This window comes from Alosa alosa, chromosome 7 (assembly GCF_017589495.1).
Source record: "Alosa alosa isolate M-15738 ecotype Scorff River chromosome 7, AALO_Geno_1.1, whole genome shotgun sequence".
Lineage (NCBI taxonomy): Eukaryota > Metazoa > Chordata > Actinopteri > Clupeiformes > Clupeidae > Alosa > Alosa alosa.
This window is the reverse complement of record NC_063195.1, coordinates 15,404,998-15,423,986: the sequence shown is the minus strand read 5'-3', so window position 1 is coordinate 15,423,986 and position 18,989 is coordinate 15,404,998. Positions and strand designations below refer to the sequence as shown.

Below are 18,989 nucleotides of genomic sequence, written 5' to 3'. Positions count from 1 at the left end.
TTATTGCTATTATTATTGCTATTATTATTATTATTATTATTATTATCATTCATACAGGCTCGGACTGGTAATCTGTACAACCGGGCATTTGCTCGGTGGGCCGGTCCACATGTTGGCCCATTTTTTTTTTTAAAGTTATTTAGCCTATTTGCGGCCCGTCATTTAGACCTAGGGCAAAAACGTTTAGTATACACTTGTGGTGATAGCCTACAGTTAATGTGAATCGCTGACTATAACCAAAGTAAAGGAGAAGATTTGCACCAAATAGGCCTAAAGGCTGTGGTTGTGTTTCTACAACATGTTGGCACAAATCGTAATCTGTCAACTATGACGATCTCCATGCATGTTCAGTAGCCTATATTTTTCATTTAGTCAAGCAGTGATGTGGTTTAATGCATGGGATAACATGACGTGAGACAGACAGAAGATGAGCCTGTCTTTAGTAGCCTATCCCTGAATCCCGTCCCTCTCAAATCATTTTAAAATGGTGTGATTAGCAACCAGAATTTTTTTTAAAAATCCCGGAGAGACCCCTACGGACCCCCGTGTTATTATGATTATAATAACCTATAGGTCCAAATCTAAATGGCTTCAGTTTATGAAGTGTTGCTACAGCATGATACTGTGTGTTTGTTATTTATGGGGGGGAATCAGGGGGGATTTTGGTATCGGTGGGCTTGTGTGTGTGTGTGTGTGTGTGTGTGTGTGGGATGGGGGGTCGTCGGTACAGTAGTGGGCCGGTCCAGGAGAAAATTGCCAGGGCTGAATTTTGTTCCCAGTCCGACCCTGCATTCATATGTGTAACTTTTACTGTAAAGTGGGGTTTACTATGTCACTGCAGACACAGAATAGGCTACTTACTATGTTCAAAGTGAGAAAAAGTGTGACGTGATATACGAGATCCCTTGCCTAACATGCAATAAAACGTACATAGGAGAGACAGGCCGGCAATTCAGCACACAAAAAAAAGGAACACCAGAAAGAATGTGAGAAGGAAACATCTGGAACACTCACCCCATGCAACAAGAATGAAAGCAACACAGGAAAATCTGAAATTTGCCATTTCAAACCACTGTAAGAGGGAAGAGGGATCTAATGAACTGGGATGAAGAAGAAGAATGGTTATGATTACGCTTTTGTCTAAAGCGACATACAAGATGCTGGTCAGACTATAATAAGGAGAATAGCAATAATAAATGTTAATAATTCTTATACATGTCCATTCAATCAATGTTCATCTCATAGCCCTTATTTAAGCTTACTTGTGCCAAGGTGTGTGTTTATTAAAGATGCATGTGAAGGTAGTAGTGCTTCAGTGATGGTCTTTTCATGTTCTGTGTGTTTTACAGCATATTAATCTTCTCTGTTCCCTGTTTGCAGGTGGTGATTTGTGAGGACTGCTGCCCTGAGAACACTGAGTGCATTCTGCATATGCCAAATCAATGTGTGCCATTTCCATACAGGGAAAAAGTTTCTACCTGGAGAGTGTACTCACTGTTTGTGTAGAAAAACTAAACTTTAATAAAAGGTTAAACAAATATTTTGTGTGTTTTCTTTGGAATATCAACAATGTTATATTTCTGAAATATACATATATTGTGACATATTTCTATAACTGTGACATAGCAGAACATTACATATATTTTGCAATATATTTTTGAGTGCAAATATATGTCCATAGACATATATTTGCAATATATTGGTATCCCTAGTATGCGTACAAATACATAACTTATCATATATTAACATATATGCAACTGACATATATTTGTAATATATTTGTATATCTGGGAAAATATATGTGACATATATAAAAACGGCCAATTTTGCTATATTTTGAAATATATTTGACATGTATGTGTCTTATATTTGACATGTATGTGACTTATATGTGTGAGACATACATTGACATATACATAATATATGTACTTTACATATATTGCCATATATCCCATTTTTGTATGGGCGAAGACGATTGTTTTCGTCACTTACCAAGGCACTCGCAATTTTGTCCAAACACCGCAACTTTTTCGCAAATTTGTCCAATCATCGTAGTTTCACCGTGAAATTTCACCTACCACAACAGTCCCTAGTGCAGAATATTGAGCCAGATCAGGGGCGCAGGAGATATTTTGAAAATGAGGGGGACCAAATTGTGAACACAAACCCATAGTGAAATCAGATTTCCAGATATCGGATCGCCACCTCTGGCCCACTTTCGACCATCATATTTTAAACTTGCCAGAATATTAAGATAATACCATTGATTGTTTTCAAAATATTGTTTGATTAAAATTGTCAAAACTGTGAGATGAGCACAATGCCAGATCTGCCCCTCAGACCAGCTTCTTGCTATGTGCTATGTGCAATTCTACTAATTTTTTAGATTTATTTTACATTACTTGGGCCAATGGTAGAATACTCTAAAAAGCAACATGATGTTGATATTTTATGAAGCCATGAATGAATCATCATGCCTATGATCCAAACATAGACTACATGATCAAATAGCCTAGTTAGGCCTACAGTACCTAAATTGTCTGGTATAAACCAAATCAACTCTCCACTATGTGTCTGCAGTTAATATTTATGCAATGTTAGAACATGTTGGCTTAACAAGTTACCAGTCTAGAACACACAGAAAATTGCAACAGAAAGTTGCCTTTATAATCAACTATTTGTTCCAACAGCATTTAAACAAAGCATTTATAAAATTGAAAAAAAAAAAAAAAAATTACATGAGAAGTAAAATAAAATACTGTTACTGTAGTAACTGTACCACATTATCCCAAGCTTCAAAGAGCTCCCCATGTCTGTGACAGCCAGACGTGACACCGCTAAATTCTCAGCTTGTTTATACCCCACACTGAACGCGTAAGAAAGGCCCATCACTCTGGGGTGTGGTCGCCTACTCTCTGGGATTTATGCACCAAGGTAACTGAAGTATCCAATTTGTGTCTTGAAATTATGTTTGAAATAAATGTCTTAGAACAAAAACTTTGGGTAGGCCTATATACTTGTATTTTATAGTTAGGCTAGTGAAAACGAGTTGATCAGTAGGCTAGTTGAGTTTGTTATCAATAAACATAACAGCTAATGTCATGTTGAGCAGGAGATAGGCTACCATAAATCCTCAAATTATGCCCGGGATCGATTCTATTTATAGCCGGACACAGGGCTCGAATTATCTTTTTGTCTTTAAGGGGGTCTCTCTATCTCATAAAAAGTTGACACACCCCGCGCATAGCCTAACAAGGCGATACAATGAAATAGCCTAGGCGCAAGTGGCGCTTTTGCGCAGTAGAGTATATGCGCACGGTAGGCCTAGGCTTTACCTTGACACAAGCATACAACAGACATAGATTTTTCATAGAAAATGATTACTTTTAATTAATTTCAACATATTATTGATTATAATAGTCCATATCTCAATTCAATTTCACAATACAAAGAAATAGACTAAACGATTTAGTCTGTGCCATTCTCAATTTCACAACGTAACTCATTTAAACCAGACCACCGTCTCAGATAGGCTATCCTCAGTGTCAAACACAATAATGTATGTAGTGTAACTTATACACAGGGGAAAAAGCACTAACTGGCAGAAATGAATAAAGCCAGCCAAACTATGTTCTAGTAGGCTAATGTGTTGAACCGTGGGAAATTAATAGACGAACAATTTTGGAGTTTGCACTGAGATATTGTCGGGTAGCCATTGAATATTCCGACATCAGAGATTGCTAACAGGTGTTTCAAAATAGCTGGGAACTTTCCGGAGCTCTGAATGGCAGAGGATAGCTAGATCAGACAACACAATCATTGTAGGCTGCATTATGGGCCATAATGTATGGCTTTGTCAATCAACATAAAATAGGTAAAGCGCAAGTTCAACAGCAAACAGGACTTTTCAGCACGTATCAAACCACGTAGGCTAGCCCAATGAACGCCTATGCAAATAGACAAAACACTCACATCAAAGCAGGGTGACTTCTTCAGATTTGCGAGTGCTGTCAAATCGATACGATTTAAGTCAATGAAATAACACCTCTTCTTAATATTTTATTATATTGTTGGTTGGTTATATTGTTGGTTGGAGTCGTTTTCCTACCATGGGTCTCCAACACACGTTCTCAAGCTCATTGTCTTGCCGCCCCTTTCGAGCTAATTGCCAGAGGCTGAAGCCTACTACATTTAATTGTTGCGTGACTCAAGGCATTCCAGCCTACGAATTTAATAAAAAGTAGCCTACTAAATCATGCATAATTAAACAATAACTCAATTTAGGCTACTTGGCTACGCAAAAAGGTTTCTATTACAGTACAACCCCTATTCAATGAATGGCTACCTTGTCTCGCAATAAACAGCGGTGGAAATCCCGACACAACTGCATGAAACATAACAGTGAACCATCAAATATCTCCCAGAGTTCAGTGGCCATCAGTCCCAACATTTAGCAATATAATCAAACAGTCCAACAGTAAATTAGATCCCAAACCAAACCGAAAATGTTATGCTTTTGATGGCCTACCAGTATGCTGCTCCAAACGAAAAGCATCTCTAATGATGGTTGTTAGTAGACAAACTGGCTTCAGATATCCAACAGAGTGAATATGAGATTGTGCAGTCTTACATTACAGTAGTGGCTGTGGTTAGTGATGTGATGCTGTTAATGGGGAGTTTTACATAGTTAGCGCAAACCCTATTTATTATTTATTTAGCGTATATAAGGCTTTTTTTCCTTATCAAAAGTGAGGGGGACGACGGCTGTCTCTTCAGCACTGCGTGGGACACATCCCCCACGTCTCCCGTGCCTCCTGCGCCCCTGAGCCAGATGGCACACTTACTTCTGCACCTTCTGCATATGACACCAAAGACTGCCCTAACGTGTTCGTTCCTCTGCAGTTTTGATGACAATAAATAGAAGGCTAACGTTAATGATCTGCTTACTTGCATCTCTCAACCTGGTGTTGCTAACCTACCTAGGCTATACAAGTAAGTTAATTAAGGCCTACTTGGTTTACTGACATTTGAGTAGGCTATGCAACCCATTGGCAAACGTTTACCTGGATATGTCCTTTTAGCTCATAGATATATGTCAGTATATATATTCTATGCTTTTAGCTTGTGGGCTTAGTTTGAGTAGTGCTACCAAAATCATAGAAATTATTAAAATTGCAAGACATTTACCTCTTCTATGATCCAAGAATGATTTCATTCGAGTTGTTTTTTTTTTAACATTTATTTTAACTAATGACATAGAAGACATTCCCAATTGCATCCACATATCGTAATGCACTATGCAAAAAGTGATTTACACTCGTAGCTGAACACAGTGAGATGCAAGCCTTCCAATCCACTCAGAAATGTAATTAGGCTACTCTCACGTCCTTAAAGGGGCAGGCAGTCAATTAGTCAATTAGACCACCAATGTAATGACATTAAACAGAAGTGTAGTCAGTTTACATCAATATGAAATTACTAGATACTTACTTGGCTATTAGTAATTATGCAGGCCACAGACTATGAATTATTAAAAAGATATGAACTTAATATGAATTACAAAATATATGAATGTATTGAAACATATGACATGATGCCATCTCTTTAGGTGACTGTCTTTTTGGACAGTTCTACTTAAAGGTTATACTGCTTTGTGAATTACCTCAGTCAAAGCATTTTCACAAATAAAGTAGGCCTACTTTGATTTTCTGTAATCCTTACTGTTTACCTTTGATTATCATTTTTTAATAAGCATCAAGATTATCAGTGTGATTTTGGTCTTACTAACCTTAATTGCCCTAAATAAAAAAAAAAAATCGCAACTATTTTTGCAATTTTCACTTACTCCCGCAATTTCTCCACAAGAAACAGCTAAAAACACCGCAACTTCCATCCAGGCATTTTAGGTCGAAACACTCTCAAAAAACCTCGTGAAATCCTGGAGGGACTGATTTTCTACCTATCCCTTACTGCCACTGGGGAAATTTTTTAAAAATTCCCTACCGACCCATGGCCTCAACTGACAACCAACAGGAACCAAACCTTTTTTTTATGCCTAAACAACAATGTAAAATTAATCAATCAGTTTTAATGAAAATAAAAACAATACTATACAAATCACAACACATATGAAGTGCTTAATGAATTAAGTGCATGCTGACCAGATATGCCTTTAGACCCCTCTTAAAAGACCCAAAATTATCACAGGACCACTGGGCAACTCATTCTGCCAACATGGAACCACTGATGAAAAGAGTCTTGAATTTGACCTAGCGTTCATGACTGGTTGACACAACAGATGCTCATCAGAAGCCATAATCAGATAATAATAATAATAATAATAATAATAATAATGGTAAATGAGTGATTGATTAATTACACAACACATTAAAATAAGAACAATAATGATCAACAAAAATAGACTCTCTGAATACTGGTTGCATTTTTGTATTAATTTCATTTAAATTCCTATTTTGATTATAATGTTGTAAACAAGAGTGTAAAAGAGTATGCTACATAGTTATAACATGGAATGTTTCTGATCAGGAAAGATAACATAAATCAGTCCCTCAAGGAATATGTAATGTTCTGAGTTCCCACAAATGGAAGGATTGCTATCATGGGTCACTTTTGGCTGTCACAATGAACATGCACATGATCCTGGTAGACCTATAAATCCCTGACTTCAACATTATAATAACTACACAAATGACAAGACTGAAAGCTGTAGTCTTTCATATCAATATTCAGGATAAAATAGTTTGGCTTTAAAATCTTATATAGGTTCCATGTCACAATTTAAGCAAATCTTTTAAAAGTCACCAAAACATCTTTCAAAAGTAAAATAGTTTGGGGATGAAATGGCCAAATAATTAAACAATCCATATGAGACATACAATCCACGTTTTAAGGCTATAGGGAAATATAAAATCTTCATCAGATTAAAAAAAAATGTTTTTTGGCTTGTTCACACAGGAGTACCATTAGAGGATCAGACTCTGGAACACATTTGGAACATATCTGTCTGTGATCTGGCCCAGATGTGGTTTGGATCCGAATTAGAGCCAAATTGGAGGGTTTTGGTCACCATGTCAGTGTGCTGGACCCAGAGAAAGGGACAGTGTACAAGCACTTCCTTTAGTTGGTCAATTTGAAGCAATGTGAAATACATGATTTTTGTGCGGCATACAGTATTTCTGCATTGTAAGTTCATATATTTGCATTATTACACGGCTCTTCATAATGCTGCAGAATGCTCTATTCACTTGAATGGGCCTTCCCAACGTTCGGTCGTCTGCTAATTCTCAATAACAGACCGTTGCTAAGTATAACAGACCGCTGTCAAGGAAAATGGGCTTTGTGCTTCTATTTCACGTCTTTCATATCACTATGCAAGGACTAGAACTTCATTCAAAAGTGAAAGCAGACGGTGGATCAGCTGTGTTCTAAAGAATGTTTGATTCAAGTTCAGCGTAGAACTGTTGTAGAACTATTTGTTTCTCACCAAAAGCCACGATGAAATGGTAACAAATAGGCTATAGCCTAGGCTATGTAGGCTAAAGAGTCACATCGTGGGGAGTTTATTGTTTCGTTTTGGCAAGTAGCCATGTAATAATAGGGATAATGTATAGAACGCCGGTCATTATTGGGAAAATAAGTCCCTTCAGGGCGGAACAAGACCCCTCCGCTGCGCGGCGGGGTCCGGTTCGCCCTGTCGGGACTTACTTACATTAGTTTACCTGAGAGAAACAACATGGTACATTTTAAGGGGCTATGTGTAGAGTTCTATAGGACTCAGGGTGTCTTGACGTCATATCATGGTCATTGTATTTGATACAGCGCCACACATGGAACAAAATGGTATTACAAGAGAGGCAGCCCAGCGCCGGCACTATAGCTGGTTGGTATTACGAGAGAGGCAGCCCAGCACCGGCACTATAGCTGGTTGGTATTACGAGAGAGGCAGCCCAGCGCCGGCACTAAAGCTCACTTTATCTGGGCAGCTATGTGTAGACAAACTATACATAGCACTTTTAAATGAGTGTGTTTTCTTTTTTTTTAATTAAAATCGATCCGTTCATCATTTTATACATCTAGTCTATATATTGTAAGTTAACTATTGTCCATGTTTTCAGCAGACACATTTAAGGGTTAATTGTTGACAAACCATTACCCGCAGAGCCATATAATAATGAATTTATGAGACCTGTGTAGAACCACAATTGGTTCTCCTGGTAACAAGCCAAACCATCGGGTTTAAAACTTAATTTTCTGTTTAAAAAAAAAAAACATAGCAGAAGATCTACATAGCTGATTGCTGGAGATCCTGCACCAGATATTGTTCATGAGCCTGGAGAGCTTCATAAAACTTCTCTTGGGCCACGGCTCCTTTCCTCTCAATCATGTCTAGGAGAACATGGTTCTTCTCTTGGCTGGTCGGCTTGCACTGCACCTGTTCCCTCTCTAGACGAGAGAGGACACCGTAACGCTCCAGCTCGATTAGAAGAGGTGGAAGGACACCAAGACGTGTCTCTAGGTCCCACTTGTGTTTGCAGAAAAACTCTTGGCCTGATTTAAAAAAATAAGTTGGTTATATTTAAGCAACACAGCCACAATCAAATCAAAATATACCATTCCTTCAGTGCTATTGAACCACAGTGTTTATTGGCTGGTACTGCTGATCATCCAAAGTTGAGCCAGCATTTAGGCGCCATTTGCCACTATTGAGTTGAAATACCGAATGGCTAGCTAGAGGACCCTGAGGAACAATACACTGTATTTGATAAAAGTGTTTATCATATTGACTGCACCTATAATATCGTGCTCTCCACAATAATGATAACAGTTTAAAAGGACAAACAGGCTGTTCTGTAAATGATCACAGAAGGAGAGGGAATGGACAAAAACATACCTCCTTTTTTGATGCCAAACGGATCTTGTCCATAGTAAGGGACTGTGATGACGTCATAGCAGAGATGTGGAAAAACAATGAAAAAATAAACATGAGACTAGCCTGAAGGGAAATTAGCTTCTGTAGCAGTTTACATCCCTATTACCTGTGTTTGTTTCCCCTTGTTTTTTCTCCCTTTGTCATTGATTCTGTAAGTAACTAACTATTATAATGGTAATGATGTAAAGACGTGATATACTGATATAATGATGACTTCACTTTATAAGTCTGTCGTCAAGGCTGACCTACTCACTAGTATCATAATCACACCTGGGTTGCTGTTCATTTTTGACATGCTGTGGAACCCAAATGTGAAATGGCTGACAGTGGGTCTTTACCCCCTCCTTGCTGTGCGTTGGGCACTCCTCCGTAGCTGAAGGTGAGAGGGCCGTTGATGGTGCAGCCGCTCATGGACGGGGCGTTCACCATCCCTCCAGAGTGAGCCGCCACGTTCACGTTGACCCCTCCACCTCCTCCGCCCTGCCACGGGTTACACGGCTGACTCCCCACTTAGTGAAGGATATACATAGAGAGATGGAGAGTGAAGGAATAAGAGATGATGGAAGGGAGTCAGAGAGAGAAATGAAAGAAAGAAAGAAAGAAGGTATAGTATAGAGGGAGAAAGAGAGTGAGAATAACAGGGAGAAAGAGAGGTGAGGAAGAAAAGGATAACAATGACACAGCAAGAGTCACAGAGAAAGTACACAAGAGAAAGTGAAAGGGAGAAAAAGAAACGAGAGAGAAAGAAACAATGAATGCACATAACTCCTCCCACATATACCCAAACAAGCATGTCGTTATGGACCCTTTCATCAATAAAAACAAAAACAATGCTTGAACGTTCTATTTGGGCCCCAATCTACTTCCTCTGCATTAAGATAACATATGGAATGTTAAAACGGAAGTCTTGTGGGGCCAACTATGATGCTGATAATGGAACTCTTTTGAAAGGGTCCATAGACTGTCAGGTATACACTTACATTTTGCCAGATCCCTCTCCAAGTCCATGGCCAGCTGGTTGTGGTTCATCTTCTGCAAGATGGTCAACATGACGCCCCCAGCTCCCATGCTGTTTGCCTGCACCATCATGTCCACAGCATCGTCTGTGTCGGCCTTCTCCAGCTTCCCCCATGCGAATCGACCCTGGTCTCGTAGGTAATGTTTAAACCTCTTAAAGTCAGCCCCTGTGAGATTGTCCAGGGTGTTCCTCATCACTTCCTTCAGGGTTGCGGTCATTTTGGGGTCCCAATTGTTATTATTACTGGATGGCTGGAGTCTGGGGTGGCTTCAGTGTCTGTGACCGTTGTCCCTGAGCAGTTGTCTCAGCTGTTTTTTTGTTGTACTCCCAGGACAAATAAGAGAGACAAGGCCCCAAGGTGTCTTTCTGTGTGTCAATAAAGGTCAATGGATGAATGAATCGTTCAATTAATGTATGCAATAATGCCAATATATCCTGTATTTCCTCTTTGGATATATCCACTACTGAGTTGTAAATTCTTGACATAACAGTTTAAGCTTTGCCAATTTCCCACAGCTCCAATATTTTACAACCCATCATTAATGGTCCTAAAGATGCTATTTTAGTGAGTCAGTACATTTTATTTATATAGCATTTTTCACAGACAGGATCACAAAGAGCTTCACAAAAAATGCATGAAAAATAAAAGCATACCGGTAATAGCAATATAGAATTTAAGGGTAAATAAATTAGATAAAATTAAACTTAATAAAAACAAATAAAATGAATAGGATATTGTACAAAGAAGTTACCCAAAAGCTAATCTAAATAAATGAGTCTTCAGTTGCCCCTTAAAACGCTCAATATTTTTCAGCAAACCTATAATGCTATTTGAAAGAGCATTCCAGAGACTTTGGGGCAGTAGAGGCAAACGCTTTATCCCCACACCTCTGAAGTTTGTGGGACTAACAAAAGGTTTTGATTAATGGACTTAACCCTCCTGTTGTGTTTGCGGTCAAATTTGACCAATGGACAATTATTTTCTCTAAAAAATACTGTTAATCTATTCTGACCATCATGAGGCTCCATGACTTTGTTAACAGAGGGCATCTGAACACACAAAACAAACGTTGATAATTTTCATAACAATTTGGGTGTTTTCAGAATACCTGTGTATTCCCAGTCAAAAATGACCAGCCATTAGAAATGAATGGGTGAGAAAATTGTCAGTGTATACAATTGAGTCCAGGCACATACCTATTGATCAGATGGACTATAGATGTGCTTCTATACATTAAAACACACACACCACCACTCCCCCTCTGCATCTAAGCCAGCCTCCACCGGAACCTTTCCCCAATAGTATCTACCCCCTTTCTGACTTGCATGAGCTCAGGTCAATGAGGCCTGCAGGCCATAAATAGTAAATAGAAGTTCAAAACTGGTAATATCCAATAGAACTCAAGTTGATACAAAGGTCTATCACAACATTAGATGATAATATATGTGTTACAATGGATTAATAATAAGTTATAATGCAGCAGTCATTTTTGACCGGGAACACAAAACTAGTAAACATAAAAAGAACACAACAGGAGTGTTAAGAGAGCGGGAAGGAGTATGGAGCTGAATTATGTCTGTAAGATACAGTAAGCAGGGGCCTGACCGTGTAGAGCCCTATATGTTATGGTGAGAATTTTGAATTGGATCCTGTACATTACAGGGCACCAGTGTAGGGAGCAGAGCAGAGGGGTTGTTTGATCTAGCAGGAGCGTTTTTTTAGGAGGGGTTTGTGTGAGTGATCTAGCAGGAGCGTTTTGAAAGGACTGCAGGCGGTAGAGGACAGATTTGTTGAGTGAAGAGAAGAGTGCATTACAGTCAGTACGGGATGAAATAAAACCATGTCCAGAAGAGACAAATTAAACAAAACACACATTCAGCTTTTGTTTTTAAACTCCTAAACGCTTTTGTTCAGAGCTGAACATGCAACTGTAGTGACAAAATATTAGCTTACAGTGTGGTGCGATGTCTTGTTAAAAAAAGTGTTTAATTCGTCCCGGTTCATAATATCTAACTCTCATCTTTGCACTCGGAGAAAACCACAGTGTTTTATTCATCCTGTTCAATTGTCCTGGCTCTCCCCTATGAAAATGTAACATAAATAGCACTGTAAACCTGGATGGTTAAACTAACCCAATATATTTGAGGCAACTACTGTAGACTAATAATCTTCAAAGTTTAAACAAATATTTAATTTGAGTTGCAGACCAGTCACTCAGGTATTAAGGCTATTTAAGTTGACTTAAGGCAATTAAGTCTACAATAAAAATGAACTGTAGGTCTATCATGAAAATGTCACTGTACATATAAACTATGGAGCACGTTGAGAGCAGACAAATTATGTAAAGAGTTAAGTAGGCTACCTAAAGGTTTCTTTTAAGGGGTTGTTGCACTTTATATTTGTATAGGCCACGAGGAGGAGTCTCATGCTAATAAATAGCCTGGGCCTATACCTGAAGTGTCCGCTCCAAATACAACACTCAACACAACAGCTGTGAAGTGTCCAAACACATATTGAGCATAACATGTTCAAATCGAATTACTTAGTAGGCCTATGTCGACTAATCAGGTAGCCTATAACAAGTTTAGCCTAGACTTCAGTATCCGCTTAGTAGCCAAGGCTACAGACCTTTGACTTGGAAGTCTCCAACTCGTAGCGTAAGCTAATACAACACGCATTTCGAAGTCCTTTGGAACTACCTTTTTAGTCACAATCAACATGAGCAAGAAGACTAGTCTAGAGTTTAGACACGGATGCCGTATGCCACTGGGATGAAAACCACAGGCCTACGATCACAAAAGTTGTGTGAGTCGAGCACCTCGTTTCTTTTCGGTCAGCTATTGTGTTTGCAAAATTCTCTAATAAAGTAGACTAGGTGCAAAAGTTTTCGGTTGGGTAGGAATAACTAGATTCTAGATTAATGCCTCGTGATTTTAATTACAGTGCTTAGGTCTACCTGATATTCGACCTATTGATACATTAATATTGGTCAAAATGCCAACGAAAAAGCAGCGCGTACCTACCTTCATCTCAGACGGCGACAATTACTTTCGGTTTCGACATTTGATAATTTCCGTGTAACGTTAGGGTTCAAAGCTAGGGGGCACAATTTATGTTTATGGTTATGGAATATTTTGTCCAAAGCGACTTACAAAGTAAAACAATAGCCTAGGATAGTTAAAAAAAAAGTTAGTTTAAAAAAAATAGTTTTAAAAGAGGCAACAACGAGAGAGAAGAGAGATAATTTCCCCTGTGTATTCACACCAGGTTAGCCCACCATAACTTCCCAACTGCTTCTGTGCAGTATCCCATTAACTGCTTGACAATAGGCTATTTACAATTTTCTGTAAAGTTTGTAAACACATTATCAAAATCTCCTTAATGCACGCACCTTTTGTTTGAGCAGGAGAGAGAATAATAGCCCAACAAACGCACGCAGCAATTACAGAAGTTATGGGCTTGTTGCTTTTTTTTACTAGGCTATATGGTTGCCTGTTATCAGCACACAATGTCAAGGTCACTAACTCAAGACTTCAAGGCTATCATGGATATAAAACGTTTTTTTTAAACAACAAAAGGATGGAGGCAGCGAAGCTATATTAGTTATTTCTAGCGCTAGAGGAGTATGTCAGATGAACAAGGTAGTCAAAATTGGTTTGCTTGTCAAAACGTTAGCATTACATCTGGATTAAAGCGCACACGCTGTTTAAAGCCATATATGGATGTTGTAGGCTACTAGGCTACTTTTTAGGTGACCAATGCACGAGCGAAACCGGGATACAGACATTAAATGTTTCGTTGCGCACGGAGGAGGGGGTCTCTAGATGGGTGTGCGTACCATAGCATTCATTCCTGCTGGTGCGCCTGATAGTGATTGCTGTTGTCGCGGTAAGCTTAGGCTCCTGTCTCTATAGACCTACTTGCTATGTTGCTTGATTTTTTGTATTAAATGCAGCCTGTAGCATAGGCTACTTCGGCAAACCCAGACCGGTTGCGGCATCAGTTTCGCTTTTAAAACGGTGTAGCGAGAGGGAGAGTGCGGGCTATTTCATTTGCAGCATGACAGATGAACTCCCATTGTGAGCGCACTCTACATTACGGACCAGTGGCATCTTTAGTAGCATTTTGTTATTATAATTTTCCCCAGCAATCAGTACAAATAAGCATCGTAAATACAAAAAATAATCAAGATCGATTTGGCCAAAAGTGGGCCCCCTTTGAGGTCGTGGGCCCGGAGCGACCGCCCCCCCCCCCCCCCCCTCCCCTCCGCTTATGAGAGTAGGCCTAGGCCTACTGGCCAACCCATTCCACCAACAATCTATCTATCTATCTAATACAAATATTTAGGACAGGGTCTTCCATGTTGCATGTCTTTCTTGTTCCTCAAGGATTTTGTAATGCCTTATAATTAGTAGACTACAATACAATTATATGCAGCCTAACCTATTACATATTAAGGTAAATAGCCTGTGTTAGGTTCCGCTTACATGTATTTTTCAATTTCTCAATTTAACCACTGCATGACAGCATCATGAACATCTTCTTTAAACATTTTAATCTTAAAACATACACAGTGCCGAATCATGATGCAGATCAAAGGTCATGAGCCATCAGAGCCTGGTGGCTCCAGAACAGACAGGTGTCTCTGAATGTCAGCAAGTGTTGCCCATAGACAGTAAGGTGTTTGCCCCCCGCAATATGGCGGCTGTGTTTACATATGCCATATAATAGAACTTGATGGACAATGCAGTATCTAGCCTTCTAATATCTATGGTGAGGGAAACATAAATAACAAAATATATCTCTCTTTTTTATTTCCTCACATGTAAATGAGTCTACTCCATGTCTTTTCCAGCATGCCAGAGGGGGCTGTACACCTTGAACATGCTCTGCACCTGTTCCCTTTGCACCCACTAGAGAGCACTGCAGGAATGCAGGGGATCTGCAAAGTGGCACTAGACTAGGGCAACGATGTATCTCTAGCTCCCCCTAGTGTTTCATAAAGAATCATGTGTTGTCAAGGAAGACAAAACATTATCAGTAGGAGTGCAAGCGAACCCCTGAGATCTAACGGCAAGTTAACAATGTGTCATAACGCAAGCAGCCCAATTGTGGTATTGTACAGAGTCTTCTATTGAAAATAATTACATTTCATGAAAAGTGAGTTTGGAGAAAGATCGAATATACTTTCTCACAGGTGAATCCATCATGTGAGTAGAATCACACCCAGTTAGACAGGGCATTGAAGACCTATTTCAGAAGTAACTATTTAGTATTGAAATACAATACACTCCCTGGCTTTTATATCTATGTAAATTCAACATCATAACCCTCACTTCCCAGTAGGGGTCGAAGGGGGTCATACTCAGGTCCCTGCCCACTGACTCATACACTGACTGGTACAACAAATTACATATAGAGCTGCCAATCAGATAATTAACCAATAAGGTCAATCTGTCTCACCCACTCAAACGAATGGTCCAATTGGCCAAATTAAAATTCCATCTTCACATTTTCAGACACGGTTGAGGGTCACCATATCTCAGCCCAACAACATGGTCAACCAAATTCCAATCTGGTTCCAAATGTTGGAATTTGGCTACACTTTCTTCAAAGCTGATGGGTATTGGTGCATTGGATATTGGAGTTGCAGTTCCTTGATCTATTAGTTATAGTTGTGCTCTGCTAGCATAACAGAAAAACATTAGGTATTTTTAACAAGATGGATTTTTTCTTAGCCTACTGCTCAGACATTGTTGGCATCCCAAAGGTGGCGAAGAAAAGATATAATAATAATAATAATAATAATAATAATAATAATAATGATAATGAATGAGTGATAATTTTCACAACACATTAAAATGAGAACAATAATGACCAACAAAAATGGTCCACTCTAGTTGCATTTTTTTAAAATCTTTATTGAAAATCCTATTCTGATTATAATGTTGTAAACAAGAGTGTAAAGGTGTGTTTCCTTGAATTTCCCCTGGGGATCAATAAAGTATCTATCTATCTATCTATCTATCTAAAGTATGCTGCAATATGGAGCAGTGTAGCATATAGTTAATGGAATGTTTCTGACCAGGAAAGGCATTCCTAGTTGTAGGAAAATCTATCTGAGTTGTCAACTGAGAATGAACAACAAGGTCCAGGTCCAAAGTACCGATGCCCATGATCTCTGTCAAAGTAAGAGTGCTGAGTACTGATGCCTATTTCTGTGAAGCTAAGAGTTAGCATCCTGAGTACTGATGCCCATCTCTGTGAAGCTAAGAGTTAGCATCCTGAGTACTGATGCTCATTTCTGTGAAGCTAAGAGTTAGCATCCTGAGTACTGATGCTCATTTCTCTAGTTGCATCCTGAGTACTGATGCTCATTTCTGTGAAGCTTTAGCATCCATTTCTCATTTCTTGAAGCCATCCTTACTGATGCTCATCTCTGTCTTACCAGTACTGATGCTCATTTCTGTCCATCCTGAGTACTGATGCTCATCTCTAGTTGAGGTAAAATTTAGCTTTATCCCATTTCTCTGTCTTACCCCTTTCCCTCTGTCTGACCCCTAGCCCTTGTCCTTGAAACTGAGTGGCAAGACATAGGGGTGAAAATATTCCCCTTGGAAATGAGACACCATTAGCCTACTATAAGGGAGAGCCCAGATGATTGAAACATGTTTGAGTTAAACATAATTTCAAAGAGATTATACCATGGTCTAGGTTGAAAAGGGTGTCGATTAAAAAGTGATATACTACACCTATAAAATTATTATGACGTTGCTTGACAACGCCTGAGTTAGTCTGTTCAGATGTAACTTATCAACATTCTACAGCGTTGTGATAAACAGCTGAAAAAACTAACGATTTTAGCTTTAAAAGTTATTATAATTGATTTCATATTTATTTATTTCGTAAGTGACCATGGGATAAACAGGATAATTCCCTTCGATGCGTCCATTATCAGAAATAAATGGACTTCGCGGAAGCAACTGTTCGACGCGAAGCGAAGCGTCGGACTGTTCACGCCTACGCGTCGTCCATTTATTTCTGATTTCTGATTATCCCTTACTTGTCCCACACTGAAAACTAATATTTTGTCACTAGCAAAACTACATCTGTCTTTTGTCAAATAGTGTTGCATTTTCAGCTCTGAAAAAAACCTTCATGAATTATTTCTACAAAAGTGGAATGTGCCTATGTTCGTAGCCTACCTCCTGGTCGGGATGAATGAACCAGGCATGGGGGACAAAATAAACATATAGTTTACTATGTCCCACAACTTCTTCAACATTTTACAACATATCCTAAATGCTCATTACTTGACATTCAAAGTAATTGCTACCTGAAGTAGATGTGAGGATTCGGCAGCAGTAGGTTATGCAGCAATCATATCAGACTAGTGGTAAAAAAACTGCTGGACATAAGTTAAATTTTGGACATGGTATGCTGCCAAATTTGCTGTATCATGTATATGTATAATTTGCTGTATCATGTATAATTTGCTGTATCATGGAAATATGTAGAATGCGTGACTTGACAAAAATCGTGCAAATTGACGAAAATTATATGCTACTAACGTTCCCAAAATAGTGATTTTTGAAAACTTCCCTATGAAGAACAGTATATGGCCATAAGATTGAATGCAACATAAAACAATTGTATTATAATTATTAGAATGCTTATTATTGACAAAATTTTACATTAAGGATAAGGTGTGCTTGTTTTTCTGGTGTGAACGGCGAATGTTGGGTATTTCTCTTACCCCTCAGTTTCAAGTAAGCTACCCTTAACCCTACCCATTGATCCAAAAGAGAATTGGGATACCCCTCTCATGTGAATGCTCAAGACTAAGGGGAAGAAGAAGGGGTAAGACAGAGAATTGGGATTGGGCCTTAACTATACAGTGAAGTATATTGATCTTGGAGAGGACAGACTAAACAAATGGAAAATGAGAAAGTAAAAAAAAAAAAAAAAAAAAAAAAAAACACGGAATGAAAGAAGGACATGTTACACATAGATACAGAGCTGTTCTTTTAAAAACTATCTAGCTCACCTCACACTAAACATAAATCAGTCCCTGAAGGATTATGATTTCCCGCAAATTTCCAGATACCTTTTGGCACCTGGTGGACCTAATACATCTCTGGCTTCAGCATTATTAAGTTAAGTTTTGTCCATTATTTTCAAGGGTTCTGTACCATAGAGCCTTATAATGTTCTTTACTGTTCTAGTAATGAAATTATGAGACCTGTGTAGAACCAGGAAACAAGCCAAACAATCTGGTTTAAAACATAATCTTCTCTCTGTGTTAAAAAAACATAGCAGATTATCTACATAGCTGATTGCTGGAGATCCTGCACCAGATATTTTTCATGAGCCTGGAGAGCTTCATAAAACTTCTCTTGGGCCACGGCTCCTTTCCTCTCAATCATGTCTAGGAGAACATGGTTCTTCTCTTGGCTGGTCGGCTTGCACAGCACCTGCTCCCTCTCCAGACGAGAGAGGACACCGTAACGCTCCAGCTCGATTAGAAGAGGTGGAAGGACACCAAGACGTGTCTCTAGGTCCCACTTGTGTTTGCGGAAAAACTCTTGGCCTGATTTAAAAATATACATGATATGAAATATAAATGTTAATATATTGCATGAAATTACATTATGTAATGTAATATTTAGAATATTATTTATTCAAGGAGACAGACCATAATTTGGTTTCAGTTTTGCAAAAAAGTTATTGATATTTAAGCAACACAGCCACAATCAAATAAAATTATACCCTTCCTTCAGTGCTATTGATCCACATTGTTAATTGGCTGGGACTGTTGATCGTCCAAAGCTACAACGTTTGTTCCTCATTTACAGGGTGTACGATCGCCAACATTGTGTCGCCATTCACCACTATGGAGTTGAAAATACTGAACGGCTAGCTAGAGGATCCCTAGGAACAATACACTGTATTTGATAAAAGTGTTTATAGACCCTTTCAAGAGAGTTCCATTATCAGCATTATAGTTGGCCCCACAAGAC

The 18,989-nt window shown here is 38.8% G+C and overlaps 1 protein-coding gene across 2 annotated transcripts; it reads right to left on the bottom strand.

Moving 5' to 3' along the window:
* Positions 1-7,650: 7,650 nt before the first annotated feature.
* On the bottom strand, positions 7,651-13,151 carry LOC125298586. 2 transcript variants are annotated; one of them, XM_048249368.1, is made up of 5 exons: positions 12,993-13,151; positions 9,931-10,334; positions 9,289-9,459; positions 8,912-8,953; positions 7,651-8,568 (listed from the first exon to the last, which is right to left on the bottom strand). In XM_048249368.1, the coding sequence occupies exons 2-5, from the start codon at positions 10,184-10,186 to the stop codon at positions 8,303-8,305; spliced, it is 735 nt and encodes a 244-aa protein (XP_048105325.1). In that variant the 5' UTR covers positions 10,187-10,334; positions 12,993-13,151; the 3' UTR covers positions 7,651-8,302. The 2 variants fall into 2 exon arrangements, with proteins under 2 accessions (XP_048105325.1, XP_048105324.1); XM_048249367.1 differs by lacking the exon at positions 12,993-13,151 and having other exon boundaries at positions 9,931-11,158.
* Between the last annotated feature and the right edge of the window lie 5,838 nt (positions 13,152-18,989).